Genomic DNA, 18,893 nt, shown 5'->3' with positions numbered 1-18,893 from the left:
AAAATAAACCTATAAATAATCTATTGCAGTATTTTTTACCATGGTTTAAAACTTTTGTGCATAGGGCACCAAAATACCTAGCAACACCTGTTGGGTAACCAGTCAGGGTTAACACCTCATTCTCCATGCTGTCTGTAATGTTCCTTAAGATCAAAACTTTGTTGTAAGCCGTTTTTAGCGTTCCCACTAATCAGGTTTCTGGTTTTATCTGTGGGACTTGCAGGTTTAATGGAAGTCATTAAATTGTTCATCTTCCTCCTTAGTGAGGGGGGATATTCCTCCCCTGAGATCTTACTCAAGTGGTGAGCCGCTTTAATGACCCTGTAAATAATGTGGCCCTTCATTTTAAAGTCCAGGTCAGAGGATAATTTGGCATTCTGTTGGGATCTGGAGAATTTAGGGCGGATCGGGCTCTCATGGTTGTGTCTAACCTGTGGTTTTCTGGGATTTTTGCCCCAAAATGGCCGTCTCTCGTCACCCGTTCAGCGTGTCCTGTCTCTGTCCCCAAATGGCGGTCCTCCGTCATCAACTCTCCGTTCTGGTCTGCGGGCCCTCCGGTAGTGCGAGGTCAGTCGGCGGGTTCTGCGTTGGCCCCCAAATCGTTCCTCTTGGTTCTCAGCACGGCCTTCCCTGGTGACAGAGGCATATGATCGCCGTCTGGGGTGTTCTGGTTCTTCCACCCACCTGTCTCGGCTGGCTGCCGCGGGGCTCCTTCGCCGGCGTGGCTCTTCCAGCGGTTTCTTTGGCGGCGACCATAATGCACTGTGGTCCAGCCTCTTTCTTCTTCCTCGTCATGGTAGGTATGTGGAGGCATATTGTGCCTCGAAAAATGTCGTTGAAACGACTCGGTTCCGTGTTACCAGTCTATGCGTGTTACACACTCTTAATAAAAAGGAAAATTGACTTTTTTCACTCACGCAGAAACGGCACCTTTAATAAACAAGTTTCCTTTTTACAAAAACAAGACTAAACGTACTACGTTTCGGTCTGCATGGACCTTCCTCAGGTAAGTATCGTCCCTCGTGCGTGACCAGCTCATTAGCTCTTAGCTAAGGGAAGGTGCGCAGTTTTGCGTCACTGCAGCCAATCAGAGCACTTAAGGCGCCTCGCGTTATATTGTCCAGCGTCTCTATTGGTCCGTTCCCGATGCTGCGTTCAGGCGCACAGGAGAAGTGTGATTTCACACGGAACATCAATTCAAATATATAAAAGTCCATAGATACATCAGTCCAAAAGCATTCTGTGTACAAAACAAGTGCTAGGAGTTGTAACCAGCAAGTCCATTTTTATAAATAATCTTGAGAATAGCAGTCCATCAAAATAAAACCAGATCCGGTATTTCCGGTACTAACAAGAAGTGCGTTCATGTCCATCCCTTCAGCTTGACCATGTGGAATAGTTTTTCCTCTTTAGTTCCCTTGTTGTTATTATCCATAGTTTGTTATTATTTGCTAACTTTGTTTTCTTTTTTTACAGGTTTCCCTTACAGGTAAGTTTAGGTTTCATCTTTATTAATTTTAAACTTTGTTTAGGAGTGTTCTTTCTCCTTGTATATAAAGTAATTTTAGAGTAATTTGTTTAATTTATGTTTTTATGTTCTTAATCTATTTTTATTGTTATGTTATTGTTCTAATTAACACTTAGTCTGTCCTTCTGATTTTAGTTAACCCTTTGTTTGGGATGCATCAGGCTCTTCACAGGTAAGTTACTCACTCATGACAACCTTCCTTTCAGGTTAAAACGAGTGTTCTTTTTTGGTTTCCTTCTGGCCCTTAGCTTCGTCCTGCTAGGGAGGCCTCCCACCAGTCGGGTCCACCACAGAGGCACGCGCAGGTTAGGAGGAACTGTATTTGAGGCTCTGTCCATTATGGGTCCCCTGGATACTGATGGTCAACCTCCCCTGAGAACTATGCCTTGGGTTTCACAGTTAAGTACCAATAACACACACATTTTCTGGAGTGGTAAGACCTGTCCAATCCACCAATTGGGTTGGAGCTCATCACACTTTAAACAGGCAACTAGTGGGTCCCTCAGGGTGGGATGGGGGAGAGGAGACAGACCCCCCTAGTCAGGGTCAAGGTCTGCCTTTTGGAGAGAGGAGAGAGAGAGAGAGAGAGAGAGAGAGAGAGAGAGAGAGAGAGAGAGAGAGAGAGAGAGAGAGAGAGAGAGAGAGAGAGAGAGAGAGAGAGAGAGAGAGAGAGAGAGAGAGAGAGAGAGAGAGAGAGAGAGAGAGAGAGAGAGAGAGAGAGAGAGAGAGAGAGAGAGAGAGAGAGAGAGGAGAGAGAGAGAGAGAGAGAGAGAGAGAGAGAGAGAGAGAGAGAGAGAGAGAGAGAGAGAGAGAGAGAGAGAGAGAGAGAGAGAGAGAGAGAGAGAGAGAGAGAGAGAGAGAAAATTAGGGTCAGGGCCTGGGGTTGGGGGAGAGGATAGGAAGCTTGGGTCAGGGGTTAGGGGCCAACTGGTTAGGGTCAGAGGGTTGCAGAGAGGGAGGCCTCTGGTGGTCAGCTTTCTCATCCCACATCACCTGTAGACAATATATTGTGTTTAACAGTCATTTACTTCCAAAAACAGGGCATCAAAGTTGCAACTTTCAAACTACAGTTTTTTCTTTCTTTGTTTTTGCTTTCCAACAGTGTGAGTCAGCTGACCTGTGGTCGGATGGATGAGGCAGTGTCAGCGGCCCGTGACAGCCCGAGGCTTGGTCTCATTTAGTCCTCTCGGGTGTGCCGTGTCCAACCTTACCATCCAGAGTTTCTCAGCTTGCTTCTGCTGCTGTGCAGTCCAGTCTGGGTTTGACTCGAGCACTGTGGCCGTGACTGATTTCCATACAGGTGGGGGTCAGAGGGACCGGTGTCGCCTGTGCTCGGCAGCCTCGCCTCTGTCAGTGCGCCCCAGGGCAGCTGTGGCTACAATGTAACTCATCCCCACAAGTGTGTGAATGTGTGTGTGAAAGGGTGAATGACTGATTGTGTTGTAATGCGCCTTGAGGGGTTCCAGGACTCTAAAGGGTTAGGGTTAACCCTAACCCCTTAATGCTCTGTCCATTCTGGGTCCCCCAGATCCTGATGGTTCGCCTCCCCCAAGAACTACGCCTCGGGTTTCACAGACACCATCACAACAACCCATACAATGTGGAGTGGTAAGATATAGCTCATCTTCTAGTGAAAGTTGGATGCTAACAGAAAAAAACTAACAGTGGGTCCCTCAGGGTGGGGGTCAGGGTGGGATGGTGGAAACGGAAAGGAATCCGCTCCAGGCCCCAACCGGTTAAGGTCAGGGCCCGGGGCTGGGGGGAGGGTTGGGAAAGATGAGCAGAAAGTCACTAATTAATTTGTATCTGATCGGTTTTGTAATGTTATTTAAATCTTAATTATTGTGAATTAGTATTATTAGTTGCTTTTCAATTAGGCCTATTATTATTAGTTGGGGCAGCAGTAGCTCAGGAGGCAGAGCGGGTTGTCCAGTAATTGGAAGGTTGAAAGTTTGATCCCGGCTCCCGATAAAGAATTCTGCTGTTGTGCCCTTGGGCAAGACACTTAATTCAACTTGCCTGCTGGTGGTGGTCGGAGGGACTGATGGCGCTTGTGCTCAGAACCCTCGCCTCTGTCCGTGCACCCCAGGGCAGCTGGTCAGACAAGACCCAAGCTGTAGGCTGTGTAAAGAGGCCCCTGAGACAATCCACCACATACCTGCAGGGTGTCGAATGCTGGCAGGGAAAGCAGACATGGAACGCCACAACCAAGTGGCTGGCATCGTCTACAGAAACATCTGTTCAGAGTATGGACTGGAAGCCCCAAGGCCAAAATGGGAAACACCCCCTGGACATGTCTCCCGTCCATCACAGAGACAAACCACCAGTCACACTGTCAATAACACCTCTGGACAATTTAGAGCCTCCACTTAAACTTGGGAAGAAACCAGAAAACCTGGTGAAAAGCCACGCATGCATTGTGAGAACACGCCAACTCCAAGCAGAAAAGATGCAGGCAGGATTCAAACCTGCAACCTTCTCGTTGTGAGGCAACGATGCAACCAACTGCACCACTATGCAGCACCTGATTCACCGCTGTAACAAACGAGTGCTTTCTCCTAAGCTGCTAAATAATAATACCTCAGTGTTCATAAAACAGATTATTTTATTGTGAAATAGCATTACAGGTCCAATAAGGGTCACGTCTCTGTTGGACACCACGAGGTGAAACGCAAGCAGTGATAGAAATTCGTGCTTAAGGATCAGTGTGCTGGCTTGGCTCTGAGCCACGAGCTGCAGCAGAACTCAGACAAGTAGACAACAAAAATAAACCAATAAAAAAGGCATCTTTGATTCAAGTAAACAAAAGTTTCAAGTTCAGAAATTTGGCCCAAAGTGAAATGTACAAACTTCAAATGAAAATCATATTTTTAATGGCACATAAATAAATACAAACATATGTCAAATAAAAATATACAACTCCCCACTGATCCAAAATAAAAAATGACAGAGGTATCCCCCTGGTGAAAGACTGTCTTTGTACTGAACAATCCCATTTATGCTGTTTACTTTTCCTTCCCAGTGGTAAAACAGGTTTTTTAAATTCATATTTCAAAGCCTAAAAAAGTAAACGCCTCTATAAATCTGTGTTTTACTAAAAATACACTTCAAAATTCTCAATATTCTTACAACATATAAAAAATGTCCCAGAGTATTTTTCAGAAATGGCCATAAAAATGTGTTGAGTACAGATGAGCTCACGGCACAGAAACAAACAGCAGGACAGTCCGTGCTGTGCTGAGTGGTAGCAGGAACCAAAGACAGATGTTCTATATGTTAGCAGAAGATCGGAGGACATGGAATCTCTTCAGAGTCATCCGGATGGATCCCAGATCACGGTTCAGTCTCTCCAGACGGTTCTCTAAGGCCACCTGAGGATGGAGTCAGAGTTTCAAATTTACAGGAAGTGAGAGATTAAATTCATCTTTCAATAAAAAGAGTTAAACAATCCACGACTGCAGCTTCGTGAATCCATCCATCCAGACATTGGGTGTGTCCGAATCCACGGGAAGGATGCTTGTAAGAGCGCATTTTGAGGTCGATGACGTCACAGCGCAGCGACGAGTACTGTCCCAATTCCAAGAATACTCATTCTCACGTCCTCAAACGCGCCCTCGCTCCGCCCACATTTCGAGGATGGGTCTGTTGTATCCTCACAGAACAAGGCTATCCCAGCATGCTTTGCACGCCGGCTGTGGATTTTCAACAGGCAGAGAAAATGGGGAGAGCTACGAAGTTTTAAACGTAAGTTTGTTAAAAACTAGCCGTAGAAACCTAAAAAGCTTAAAGCGGTTCAGTTTTTAGACATTTTTCATTTGTACATTTGTTTTTTAAATTACATTTTAGGCAGAAATCAGCCAGAACGAGTTCGTATCGTAGGTCTCAGTCATTCCTGTGTGTGTGTGTGTGTGTGTAGCGAATCAAACTTGTCATTTGTTTTAAGGACAACGGAGCAAAGCGTTTTTATTAAGATTAGAGGTGAAGAGTGAAGCTGTTTACACACAACCACAGAAGTTCTGCTGTGAAAAGTAGTTTTGCATTCGGGGATTTACACAGCTGACACGTTTTAATGAAGTAAAAAGTTTGTGTGAAGAATATAATTTTTATCTTCTCATGTGGACAAATGTAAAAATGTGTTTATTGCCTTTTTGTCACCTGTGGTCTGATTTTCTCTGTAGGACTGCAGGTGTCCAGGGTCAGGAGAGGCTTTACCTGTTGGACCTCCTGGGAGAGAGGCCTTCTACTGTCATCATGTTAATGTTATTTAGCTGTTTGATATTTGAACACGTTTATTAAAACAAATACTAACTGATAACTCTTTCTGGTCATTGATTTTATCACCAGTTTTATTATTACAGATGTTTTTGAACATGTTACATGAACAGAAAATGAAAAGATGGTAAGGAGACAAGATTATTTATAATACGTTACACTTATTTACAGATCAGAACCAGTATGGACCAGTTATGTACGGTTAAAGCAGGATTAATCTGAGTGACTCTTCCTGGATCATTTATTTAAACTGAGTGAGCAGGAAGTCTTTATCAGTGCAGCTGGATCTGCTGCAGGAGGATCCAGACGTGGATGGAGGGCTGGAGCAGACCCGTGGCTGGACGTTTCTGGCCAGAGGAACATCATCAGAATCAGAATCAGAATAAGCTTTATTGCCAGTGCTCCAGCGACCCAGAGCATAGGAACTTGACTCCGCAATACAACCTGACCAAGGTTAAACACATACACATGTAGACAAAAACAGGTACAGGCAGTCACGAGAGCAGCCAGAACGGCACTCATTTCATTAGATGAAAAGGGTGTTACATGAGGATACTCGGGGTAAGGTAAAAAAGGCATAGCAGAGTTAGACCCAGCGGGGATTAACTCTAGTATACAAAAAACTCCTCAACATAGAAGCACGAACCTCACAGATACAAAACATCAGAGTCCGATGAGGAGGCGGAGTTGGGCGGGATCCTGAGTCCTCCAACGGGAGCTGCCATTACGGCGCTCAGCCAGCTGCAGTCCAACAGGTGGGAGGGAGAAATGAGGGACAGAGAGCACATTGAGTTTCCCGCAGGTTGCTGACCTCGAAGCAGAAGTCACAATCTGAAGGCAGGGGGGGGGGGGGGGGGGGGGGGGAAGGTCGGGACACAGCATCTGTCAGCATTCCTCCTTTCGTGGGGGTGTGTTGGTGGCAGCCTTGGAGGCTGCCTTGGCGTCAGATAAGGATAAACAAGACTTTGTTTAGGGCAGGCAGAGATAATTTTCCTCTCTGCCTTGGAGTCTATAAGTGGTCATTCATGTCCACCAGTGAAGCCATTTATATGTTCTAAACATCCCCACACCGTCCGGCAACCCTCTCCGAGATGACATCCATCTTGCGCACTAACACAGGCAACGCCGCGAGGACATTGTCCAGCTTACGGTTCACCTCAAGTAACGTCCCAGTCTGTGAGGTCACAGCTCGGGCGGCACATTCCGTGGGTGCGTGTCGCACTCCAATCGCTCCCGTCTTCCCAAATTTGCAGAAAACCAGAAATCCTCCCACTCCAATCAGAAGAAATCCAGTGATCATCAGGCCGAACATACACAAATCTTCCACGTCCTCGATGGACAACTGAGAGGCACACGATCCGCCAGACCTTCCAAGAATCGAGTGCATATCCCGCTGCGAATCATACAGGACGGTCTGCAGAGAGAGCTTTGGGACGCTTCCTCTCACTGTCCACTCCATCGTCCATCTACAGGGTCTGCTGGGCTGGCTCAGACGACGGCTGTTACATCTCTGTGAATGACTTGCCTGTTAACAGTAGTGGTGGTCTGCTGGTACCTCCTCCAAGACAGAGCACCACTGACCTCCTCCACACACATCTTCCTCACGCTCATCTTCCAGACCCACAACTTCACCAGCACAGAGGCAGATGTGCAGCACAGTGCATGCTGACTTGTAATAGATTAAAAAAGAGGGTTTTTATAGAAAAATGTAAAACAAACATATAACCTGCATTACACTGGTTCTGTTCAGTTTAAAGAAAAGCAGCAGGGAAAACTACAGAGAATTTACATTTTTAAGACAGATCTAATCATTATTAGGCTTAAGTTGAATAAACAAATGCACATTGAAAACACTTCAATGCTATTTTATTAAGAAGCCTGTTTTTAAAGCATTTTACCCTCATTTGATGCTAAATAAGTTCTACGGTCCAATTTACATCAGAAAACATCCTGCTGCATTCAACATTTATAATGCATTTGGTTTATATGAATTACCTACATGATAATACTCTGTAGTAATGTGTTGTGTACGTTTAACAAGTTCATTCTGTAGCTTAAAACATACATGAAACCATCTAAAGTTAAAATGTAAGTCCTGAAAGCTTCTAGAATAAACAAAGTTACTTTACCTGAAAACGGTTGTGAACAAACGCTGCTGATGGACGTGAAGCTGCTCTAGCTCCTTAACATTCCTGCTCCATTTTCGCTAGCTTTAGCATTTTTCCTTTACGTGTAGCTGCCGCCACGGCTGTGACGGGACCTACGGGCCACCGTAGAGGTGAAGGCTAGACTGTCCGAATTCAGAGCCGCTGGGTTCCGGTTTTAGCGGTCTTCAAGGACCCGGCGTTGCTAGACTGGCGAGGACCCGTACTCCTAAGCATCCTTCCTGTGGATTCGGACACACCCATTCTCTTCCACTTATCCGGCGTGGAGTCGTGGGCGCAGCAGCCTAAGCTGAGATCAACTGGAATGTTTACTTTTTCAAGTGCCTTGAGACACCCTTGTCCCATATAAATAAAATGTAGTTTGTTATTTTCATCCTTTTTAGGGTCTACCAGTGTTTCCTAACTAGAATAGATTAATAGAGAGAATAGAGAATAGATTTTAAGATCCTCCTACTCACATATAAACCTCTTAATAATCAAGCTCCATCATACATCAGTGATCTGATTGTTCCATACGTTCCTAACCGAGCACTTTGCTCTCATACTGCAGGTCTACTGGTGGTTCCCAGAATATCTAAAATTAGGATGGGAGGCAGATCTTTTAGTTATCAGGCTCCTCTCCTGTGGAACCAGCTCCCAGCTTTAGTCCGTGAGGCAGACACCTTGTCTACTTTTAAGAATAGGCTTAAAACATTTTTATTTGATAGGGCCTATGGTTAAAATCTGATGTTAGCCTAAATCTGGACAAGTGGGGGAGTAGAGGGAGGTGGAGTGTACAGTCGGTAAAGACGGCTCTCCCTTGCCCTGACTCCAACATGCCTCCATCTAAATAGGATAGATTATCCAGAGTTATCTCTGTAGTTATGCTGCTATAGGCTTAGTCTGCTGGAGGACACACTGACCACTTCTCACACTCTACTGCTTTCTCACACTCTACTGCTTTCTTCTACAATCTGCTCTTTAACTGTACTATTTCCTGCTATTTCAGCTGTTAACTTTATTTTCTCTCTAAGTGTTTTTCTCCCCAGAAGAAGCTACAAAGATGTTCTGCTGAGCTGTGGTGGCCTCATGGAGGGGAACATCGACTAGCATACTGCTGCTAACCACTAAAACATTCTCCCTCTCCTGATAATAACTTTTTACTCTCTTTGACGTTGGATGAGCTACTACTAGTTTATCCGTTTAATTATAGATCCACTAGGATAAATACAATAAAGTTTATCTCTCACCAAATAGAATATTTACTGAGAAATCACAATATAACTATAGACCAGGGTATATACAGCAATCCTTAAGTAAAATTTACTACTTTTTAATACCTTTTTTTTACTACCTTCAGAATTTTTTTAAAACCATCACAACACTAAATTGCAAGTGTTAATCAGCGACCTATTTACACATATTTTAACATATATAACATACAAAAAGAATAGACTTAGAGACTCACTGATGTTGACAACGTATTGCACATATTTATTTTACTTAGAAAATAAGCCAGGCACTTATGTTCAGCGGTTCAGACAGTTGACCACGAGGCCTGAAATGATGCACAACGACCACTGAATATGACGTCATCATTATGTGACCGGATATGCTAAAGTAGGGCTGCTCGATTATGGCAAAAACAATAATCACGATTATTGTGACTGAAATTGAGATCTCGATTATTTAAGACGATTTTTCAATTTATGTAGATTTTTATTTTTTTATTTTTATTCAGTCATAAAACTGCTCAGGGCACAATCAGGGCAAAAATAAACAAGAAACAAGATGATCACTAAAATAACTCCTGATTCCCAGTATAAAAAGACCAATATACTTATAGCTCATAGTTTATGACCCAAGGGCTATAGACCTTGGTTTAACTCATTTAAGTCTAACCAGTACAGACCCAAATACCAATATCTTGCAAATACTGACAGCAAGAATTATACAGTGGCATTTATAACAAACACATGCAAATTGCTGTTCACTAAATGTTGCATAGCATTTATTGAGCCATGTCAAGGTGCTGTAGTAGAGTGCACTAGCACCATGTCCTCAGAGAGATTAGTTATCATTTATCAGCGTGAGAAACTTATTTCTACCTTATTTATAAACTATTTACAAGTCCATCAGTTAATGTAATAATTGTCCCAACCACAGCTGCACCCCCCACCCCCCACCCCCCAACCCGGTCTCACAGCAATCAGGGGCAAGCTGCACGTATGTTTAGCGCGCCGCACGCGCACATTTAGCCGTTTTTATCGGCTCAGGAGTCCGCAGGTACGGTGTGTGTGTCACTCACTCTGGTTAATCCAACAGGGAGCCAGCTCCGAGAGCCGTTTCTTTAGCGACTGACACATCACTACATCATTCCCTTTCCTAATGTCCTGAAGAACGGTCCGGAGTGCAGGCGGAGTGTTTAGCTAACCTGCAGGAAATGTCGACGACAGTTATCCAGAAAGTAGCTAAGGGTTACCAGAGATGTTTCTGAGGTGTTCGCTAGGTACTTTTAAGATTTAAAAAGTCAAGAAGGGGGTCTGAAAAGCTGTTAGAAATAGCGTCAAAGTCGCTAAGTTAACTTGGCAACACTGGGAGGAGCGCTTCATTTGCAACTCAAGGCAGCGCAAGTGGGAGGAGCAAATAATCGGCTTGTTTTGTTTTTATAATCGTTCAAAACATTTCATTCGGAATATATTTCTATGTCGATGTTCAGAATACGACATCTGATAGTCTGAAAATAATAATACCTAATTTGGAAAAAATAATACCTCTGAGACCAAATTTAACACTTTTAATGGCCTTAAATTTGACTATTTTTATTTATCACTTTTTAATACTTTTTAAAACCCCGCGGACACCCTGATAGACACATTACTTGGTATATATGTTTTGTGTGTGTGTGTGTGCGTGTGTGTGTGTGTGTGTCTGCTCTGTCTTCTCCATCCCCAGTGAGTCGTGGAGGATGGCTGCTTATACTGAGCCAGGATCCTCTGGAGGTTTCTTCCTGTTAAAAAGAGAGTTTTCCTCTCTACTGTCGCTAAATGCTTGCTTAGTACGAGGATTGCTGTAAAGACTCTGACACTAGTCAGTGACTTGATGTAACCTGCTGGGTTCCTTTTATAGGAAACTTTTTTCTGATTGGCTTAATGACCTGACCTGTATTGGAATGTTTACTATGTGAAGTGTCTTGAGACGACTCTTATCGTGATTTAGCGCTTTATAAATAAACTTGAATTGAATCAAATTGAATTGAATTCCTCTGTGGGGGCCAACTGCAGGTTGTGCTCCATCGTAGCCTCAGCAGGTCTACCACTGGCTCAGCTATGTTTAGGTCTGGCCAATCACAGCGCTCTACATTTGTGGACAGACGTTGGGTGGACTTAGCACCATTATAGCAGCAGCTATCAAGAGAAGTGTTTGTCTGTGATGCAGCAACAAACTGGTGAAGTTCATCAAATACTGCCGGAAACATTTGTTCAAATACTTATGCCACTCAGAAGATGAGTGTAGGTGGATTTAGAGATTCTACCATCAGGTGAAGCTCTGTCAGACAGAATAATCTATAGCAACAACAGCTCGAGGTTCTGAACAGTCTCACCTCATCTAATCGGGTCTGCAGACTCACTCGGCCACCTGCTCCAGGCATCCTGCTTAAAGCTGCCTCGATCTGTGCACACAAACACACACGATTAACTATTAAGTAGAAACCTCCATGGTGACACAATGATGAAGCAGCTAAAGAGCAGGACTCATCCGACCAGGGTAACGGGTCACGGTCAGAGGGAAGTGAACATTCCTAAACGCTCTTTTACAAGCGGCAGCATGGGGAGAGCTGTGTGTGAGGGATGACAGAAAAAAGGGGAAGTACTCACCTGTAGCTTCTCCTGTGTCAGCTCGTCCAACAGCCTTTCTGCCTCGGCCAGCGACTGCGGTCTGTCTAAGACCAGCTGAGCCGAGTCCTCTGAGAAGTTCTGCGAGTCGGGTAAACCCTGGTCACGCTGCTCTTCCCAGCCCAGCTGGGGGTCCAGAGGCTTCACACGGCGAGAGGACTCGGACTCCTGAAGCTCTGAAGGAAAATAAACATGTGGTGTTTCATTTCTGTCTTGCAGACCAACAAGAAGTTCTGCTGTTCAGCTGTTTGAAAACACATTTAGATAATCTCCATGAAATGATGGACATCATTATGAACCCATGCTTTCGTTCTTTTTTAAACACAGAAACAGTTTTGTTTACCTGTTTGTAGCTACAGTTTCGCCGACGGCTGCCGGCTTCTTCAGGCTGACGCTGATGGTGGCGCGTCACTTCCTTCTCCGTTTATCTGCGGGCAGCAGAGGACGTTGTCGCCCTCTACTGCCCGCTCTCCCCTCTCCGACGATGCAGTCCCATGCGTGGTCCAGCGTGTAAACTCCGTCGTCCCTGTTCATGGTCCCACATCCACGTCTCCTTATCTCGATTGCTTCCTTGATCCATCTTTTGTATTTTTGTTGTTCGGTGGTTATGATCCGTGTGTTGTCCCAGTCCATTATATGGTTTTCTCTTAAGCAATGATCTGTTACGGCTGACTTTTTTATTGTACTTTCTGCTTCTTCTTTTGCTGCTCTTGTGTGTTTACGATTTGCCTCTTTCTCGCACTCCTTTCTGTGTTCTATTGTCCGTGTATTGAGTTGGCGTCCGGTTTCTCCTATGTATGTTTTATTGCATATTTTGCATGGGATTTCGTAGATGACTCCACATTTTTGTCCAGCTGATATTGAAACTGATATGAAACTGTAGCTACAAACAGGTAAACAAAACTGTTTCTGTGTTTAAAAAAGAACGAAAGCATGGATTTAGAAAGACACAGCAAGAACACACCTAAGACATCATTATGAACGTTTTAGGAAACGACTGTTCTGAACGGTTTCCAGAGCTGAAGTTCACCCTAACCCTCTGAGGGGCGAGCATCGTTGTGGTGTTTGTTCTAAACGAGGTTTGGACACATTACTACTTCTCCACATCGTTGCCTAATCAGCTCTGTGTTTAGTTATTTTACTCAAATGGTTGTTTATACTCTTCCATGGGTAACTTATCTGTTTTTTATCATTTCTGTCATGGTCATTTTTAGAACTTGTGTTCTGTTGTTGACAAATAAAGTTTGATGTCATCTGAACCTAAAAACGTGGAAGGAATCTCACAGGATTCTCTCGTTAACAGCGAGTAGGGGAAAGATCTGTTTCTGAGGTATTTTGGTCGCTGCAGGCCCCCGTATCTGTTACCTGGTAACTTTTCTGTAAGTTTCGTCAGCACATGACTGACTGGATGTGTAAGAATCCATGTTATGAGGAGGCGGAGATGGAGAGGCTATTGAAATTCACGTCATCTCACTTTGCTTCTCGTTTGAAAAGATATTGATTGATTGTATAGTCTCAAGATATTTTCCAGTCCTAGTGTCATGACTCCCAATCCTTCACCCTCCTCAGCCTTCATGCAGCACACCTGGTCTCATCATCAAACCCTAGCCAAGCCCTGTTTCCCTGACTACCACAATCAGCTTCATCCACTTCACCTGCTTCTGACTCCTCAGCTCATCACTCACACCTGTTTACCCTGCTACAAAAGAACCAGCCATCCAGTCATTCGGTGCCAGATTATTGAAAACTTCGTGCCAGTAAATTCTCCAGCCATCCACCCTGCCTGATTTCTGCCTCCGGACCTCGTTTTTCTCCTGACCCCTGCCTTGAACTCTGCCTGCCATCACGACCCTCGCCTGTCTCCTTCCACGTCTCCAGCCTGCTCCCGGTACCTGCTTGTGCCAATCTGGTTTTGACTCACGCCTGCCCTCCGACTCTGTCTCCTGCCTCGCCCTCCTCTGGTTACTCCGCATCCAAATAAAGACTTTTAAAGAACTTTACTGTGTTTGGCGTCTTCACGGGTCTTCCTAGTTCTGCTCATGACACCTAGGTTGGATTAAAGAAAGTAGGCTCATTTTTGTTTTCAAGTTCTTGAACAGATGATTAAAATCTCAATCTTTTCTAATCCTAGAGTTTCACCGTCTATCTCTATCAGAAGCTAATGCAGCAGATGGGTGTAGGAGACTATTTTCATGTTCAGCCTGCATGAAAAACTCAGAGTGACTCATTATAATCAGAAATATTCATTAAAAATAGTGAAGTTGACCTTTAAAGAGGAGTCTGCAAGTTCCTTCTCACACATGACCCCAACTGCAGCTGATATTTATCTGCAGCTCTCATGGGGTGAGAGGCAAAGGACACCATGGATAGATCTCCGGTCCATCACACAGACACACAACCGATCTAGACTCTCCATTTACCCTAACACACAAGTTTTTGGTCTGTGGGAGGAAACCGGAGAACTTGGAGAAAACCCATGTATGCACGAGGAGAACGCCAACTCCATGCAGAAATGCAGCAGCAGGGATTTGAACCTTTGACCATTTTTCTGTCACCCAACGGTAAAACTTATAGATATGATTTTCATGAATAAGAAAATTCAACTTCTTCAAAATTAATAATCAAAAACAGCCACTTTTTATATTAAACGAGGTTCTTTCAGCTTCGCACATGAAGGTTTTTTGAGTTACCTTTACATGTTTCGACCGTTGTCTGCGGTCTTCATCAGAAGTGTCACAGGTGTTAAGAGTTACGCGTCTGTAGCAGCGGTTCTTCTGGTGGGCGCGACCAACCCGAACCTGTCAGATCCACCGGGTCAGCCACGCCAACCTCCGCTGGCTGGTCTTTGGAGAAGGGAATCCTAGGTGCGAGACAGCTGATAGGCCCCCTCGTCTCTGTTCATGTTCCAATGCTCACGTTTCCTTATTTCTATTGACCCCCTGACCCAACGTTTGAACCGGTTGTTCTCCATGTTGATAATTTTCCCTTGATCCCAGTCCATGATGTGATTATTTCGTTTGCAATGATCTGAGATGGCTGACTTGAGGGTTTGCTCCTCTGCTTTTTTTGGTTGTCCTTGTGAGTCTTTCTGTTGTTTCCTTCTCACGTTCCTTCTGGTGCTCTTTTCTTCTTGCGTCATATGTTCTGCCAGTTTCCCCTATGTATGTATGTTTTATTGCACGACATGCAGGGTATTTCGTAGATTACATTACATTTCTTGTCTGGTTCTATTTTGTCCTTGGGGTGTACTAGTAGCTGTCTGAGTTTCATGTGAGGTTAGACAGTTGTGCTGATTTGTTGTTTTTTCATGGCCCTTTGTATACGTTCTGTATACGTTAGACGCATCACACAAACACCTGTGACATTTCTGGTGAAGACCGCAGACAAAGGTCGAAACATGTAAAGGTAACTCGAAACACCTTCATGTTTGAAGCTAAAAGAACCTCGTTTAATACTTAAAAAGAGGACATAATGAACATTGTAGTCACTTTTTAGTGGTTTTACATAGAGAGAAGGTCTATGAACGCAGTCTTGTTTTACACCTCAAACCAACAGTTCAGAACAAAGAACAAAGCAGCAGGATGTAAGTTAAAGTGATAGAAAACAGTTGTTCAGCACAGAGGTTAAACGGGCTGTTACCGTTGCTGTCTGCTGACGTGAACTGGAGTCTCTTCCTGGGACTGCTGCTGTGGAACGAATGGCGTCTCTTGTCAACTGGTCCATCGTGTCTAGAGGTAGGACACCGAGACTTTGAATTAACAGCAAGCTGCCTTTACCAATTATAAAATTGATTTCTTTTCATAGTAAGAGTTAAATAAGATTAGATCTTCCTCACGCATGGAGCAGGTACTCCTCTCGAGGCATCAAGTGACCAAAGGCTGTGGAGAAGTTCTCAGAAGGGCAGCGTTTGGGGCTGGACTTGGCAGACAAAGGCCCGAGCAACGTCTCTCTCTTAGCTGGATGGAAGACAGGAAGACATCCTCAGTTTAAAAAGTGAACAAACACAGTTTTCTTTTACTTGTTTAATAATTTACAAACATGCTGTGATAGAAGATGATAACTGGTAAAATCATGAAAAAAAGATCTTTTAGCGGAACAAACACCGCTTTCCGGATTTTCCCACTCAGGACAGAAGGGGTGATCAAATTCAAATGGAGTTTCAGCACAACATTCACACAATGTACTGAAACATTTGTACATGTGACAGGAAATGACCTGTAGCTTCCAGCAATGGTCAGTTTAGGTACAGTCTGACCTTTCACCATCTATTCAACATCTGGTCACAAAGGAGACACAACACTGCATGTGTTCTCTTTAAATGAGCCGGCCTTCATACCAGCTGGGGCTCACAGACTCTGCAAGTCTGAAAGATAAACAATAACTTTCTTTCCCAAGGTCCATCAGTCTGCCTCCACAGAAGGAACAACTCCAGCTCCAATCAGTTGCTAAAATCAAGAATGATTTCCTAAATCAATATGAACTTCTTCCATGACTCATAATCTAGATAATCATTAAATAAACATTTATTACTACTTATAATATAGTATAGGAATCTGTGCTCGCTGAATGGACGTTATGTTTATGTCTACTAGAACCTGCCACGTGTTCAACATGTTATGACGACGAGGTCCTCACACCTGCACTCACACAATAACAAAGTACGGCTAAGTTAGACTACAACACATAACTTTTTTTTTTTTTTTTTTTTACCAGTCAGGACATCCGATATCAAAGGCGTGTTTCTGAGTTGTCTTAGTAAAACATCTCCAAACTTGTCAGCCTCTGATTGGCTGTGCAAGTCATAACATCTAAACCTTAAAACTGGATCATCCTGAGTGATTCGTTAGTTCTAGAGAATCGATCAGACCGGCCATCTGTAGTAAACCTCTTTAACCATCAAAGATTTTGACACGTCGTCAAAACCTTTTTGCAACTGAGAAGCTGATGAGCGAACAGTTCCTGCAGAAACAAAGCTGATATTAGACTCCTTAAGAGTCCTCCAGACGCACGGTTCCATCCAGCTGTAGTGACCCGAGACATTTCTGGACTGAAGAGTCGGTACCACGGTATTCTACAGCCCTCCGGTGCCAGAGGTCAGCCGACTCCTGCAACTTTCGGATCCACTATGCAACGGGTGAAGTGGACATGACTGATAGCGTCTGATGTTCTTCTGATGAGAAGAACTTTATAACGTAGAGCAAACCAAACTTTTTCACCAGAACTCGGCTTACTTTGATAAGGAAGCTCTGACTGACATCGCATTCACACATAGGTTCTGATGGATAAAAGCTGAATATCAAGCAGAGTTCACCTCAGCCATATATGTTTAGATGTTTTTAGGGAAAGTACTGACCCAAATACGTTTGAATGTTTTCAGAACCTCCTTTCTGCTCGAGGTGTTTTGTTCCATTATTTGAAGCTAGTCAGACGAGGAGTTTCATGCTATCAGAAGGATTCATTTCGTTTTCTGAGGCAAAGGAGGGTGTTTGAGGAATTTGTGGGTGTGTGTGTTGTCAAATAAAAGCTCTCCACAAGCTTTGGCTCTTTGTGAGAGGAAAATGGCTTCTGACTCCAGTGTGTCTCTGTGCCTTTCCCTCACCCGTTGCAAAGGAAGCTTTGTAACGTATTTTAAGGTTTGTTACAATTTACCAAATTACCTGTATGTGCTTTGACTTTCTTTAAGGTAATAGAGGAGAGGTAATATGGGAGAGAGACGATGGAAAGCTCCGGAGGGGGTTTGGGCCTTCTCTCTCTCTCCTCTGTTTCTCTTTGTGTAAGGTGTGTTATTTCAGGTAAAGGACCATGGCGCATATAAAATACCCAACAGTAAGTGGTGCTGAAACCCGGGAAAGCAGATGCCCTCCGGTGGGGGATCGCCTTTCAGGGAGCTGCATGGCCACTTCCTCATCAAAGTCCGGCCAGTTGAATTGCTCTCCGGCCGGCTGCTCCACAGGCAAGCTTCCACCTACGGCTCTCGCTCTACCAGGACGAAGAACGTCAAGTGAGTACCTAAATTAAGTTGCACCCTTTATTTTTAATAACTAGTTGACGGTGTGGTTTTATGCTGGTAGTGATTTTTTTGCCATCCACGCTCGAAAGACGTTTCGGGCCTCGGCTGATGGCTGGACTGAGAGCCGCCGAACTTTGTCCTGGACTCCTTTTGCCTCAGTTACACCAGCGCTGCGTTAAAGCGGCCAACCGCAGTTGGCATAGACACACACGGTCTCAGCTGCTGACAGGAAGGATGGCAAACTGCATGCGGCACTGCAATGAGAGTGATGTGTAGCCACGTTAAAGCGGATAGTAATTTGAGAGAAGAGGAAAGCGAGGGAGGTTGTAATCCAGTCTGTGTCCGCACACACAGGCACCCCACAACGAATAGAGAAAGAGAGAGAGGGGTGGGTCGTAATAGAGTTGGATGTGCAATCACTATGTAAAGCTCACTGACGATTGTATTGTTTAACTATTTTACGCCGGGGACACACCGGCCGCGGAAGCGCCGAGAAGCGAATCGCTCACGAAATTCGGCCGCTGCTCGCCGCTCCTCAGTTCAGATCAGATGCGCCCCAGTCAAGGCGCGCCTCAGCTCAGCTGTAGTTTTTCTTTTAAACACTTGGTGTCCTCCATTTCCTCTCTGCCTTTTCTCAGCTCTTTTCCTCTACGTTTGAGTGTTTGTACGCGTGTGCGTGCGTGTGTGTGTGTGTGTGTGTGTGAACCTATGGTATGAGTTGTTTCTGCCAGTTGAATCTCTTGGAACCCGCTCCAATTCTGCAGCTGTATCCTAGCAGTTTCTTCCTAAATGGGTATGTAAATAATCGTGTTTTTCGGGGGTCGTACAGCTCCTTGTATTTCTCAACTTCCATAATTAATTTAAAGTCATCCATCTTAACTGCTTGCGTCAGACTTTCTGCCTCTCTGTCCTGTTTGCTCCGGTGAAAAGACACCCAAAACCACACACCCCTTCACGTGGTCACACACGCACACAAGTTCGATGTGTGTGCGTGTTCGTGTGGTTTTTCTGCAGTGTCTGATTACGAACACATTTGACTATTG

The 18,893-nt window shown here is 44.4% G+C and overlaps 1 protein-coding gene across 4 annotated transcripts in view; it reads right to left on the bottom strand.

Moving 5' to 3' along the window:
• Positions 1-4,115: 4,115 nt before the first annotated feature.
• LOC107375150 (M-phase phosphoprotein 9) overlaps positions 4,116-18,893 on the bottom strand; it is a 95,187-nt gene continuing 80,409 nt past the window's right edge. For all 4 annotated transcript variants that reach the window (XM_070552573.1, XM_070552575.1, XM_070552574.1 and 1 more), the window contains 5 exons: positions 15,676-15,796; positions 15,480-15,568; positions 11,823-12,016; positions 11,549-11,617; positions 4,116-4,899 (listed from right to left, as the gene is read on the bottom strand). In XM_070552573.1, the coding sequence (XP_070408674.1) occupies positions 4,798-4,899; positions 11,549-11,617; positions 11,823-12,016; positions 15,480-15,568; positions 15,676-15,796 (575 nt within the window). In that variant the 3' untranslated portion in view covers positions 4,116-4,797. The remainder of the gene's footprint in view (positions 4,900-11,548; positions 11,618-11,822; positions 12,017-15,479; positions 15,569-15,675; positions 15,797-18,893) is intronic.

The sequence above is a fragment of the Nothobranchius furzeri genome, chromosome 6 (genome assembly GCF_043380555.1).
Source record: "Nothobranchius furzeri strain GRZ-AD chromosome 6, NfurGRZ-RIMD1, whole genome shotgun sequence".
Taxonomy (NCBI): Eukaryota; Metazoa; Chordata; class Actinopteri; order Cyprinodontiformes; family Nothobranchiidae; genus Nothobranchius; species Nothobranchius furzeri.
Note: the sequence above shows the minus strand (reverse complement) of the source record. Positions and strands in the feature narration are given on the sequence as shown.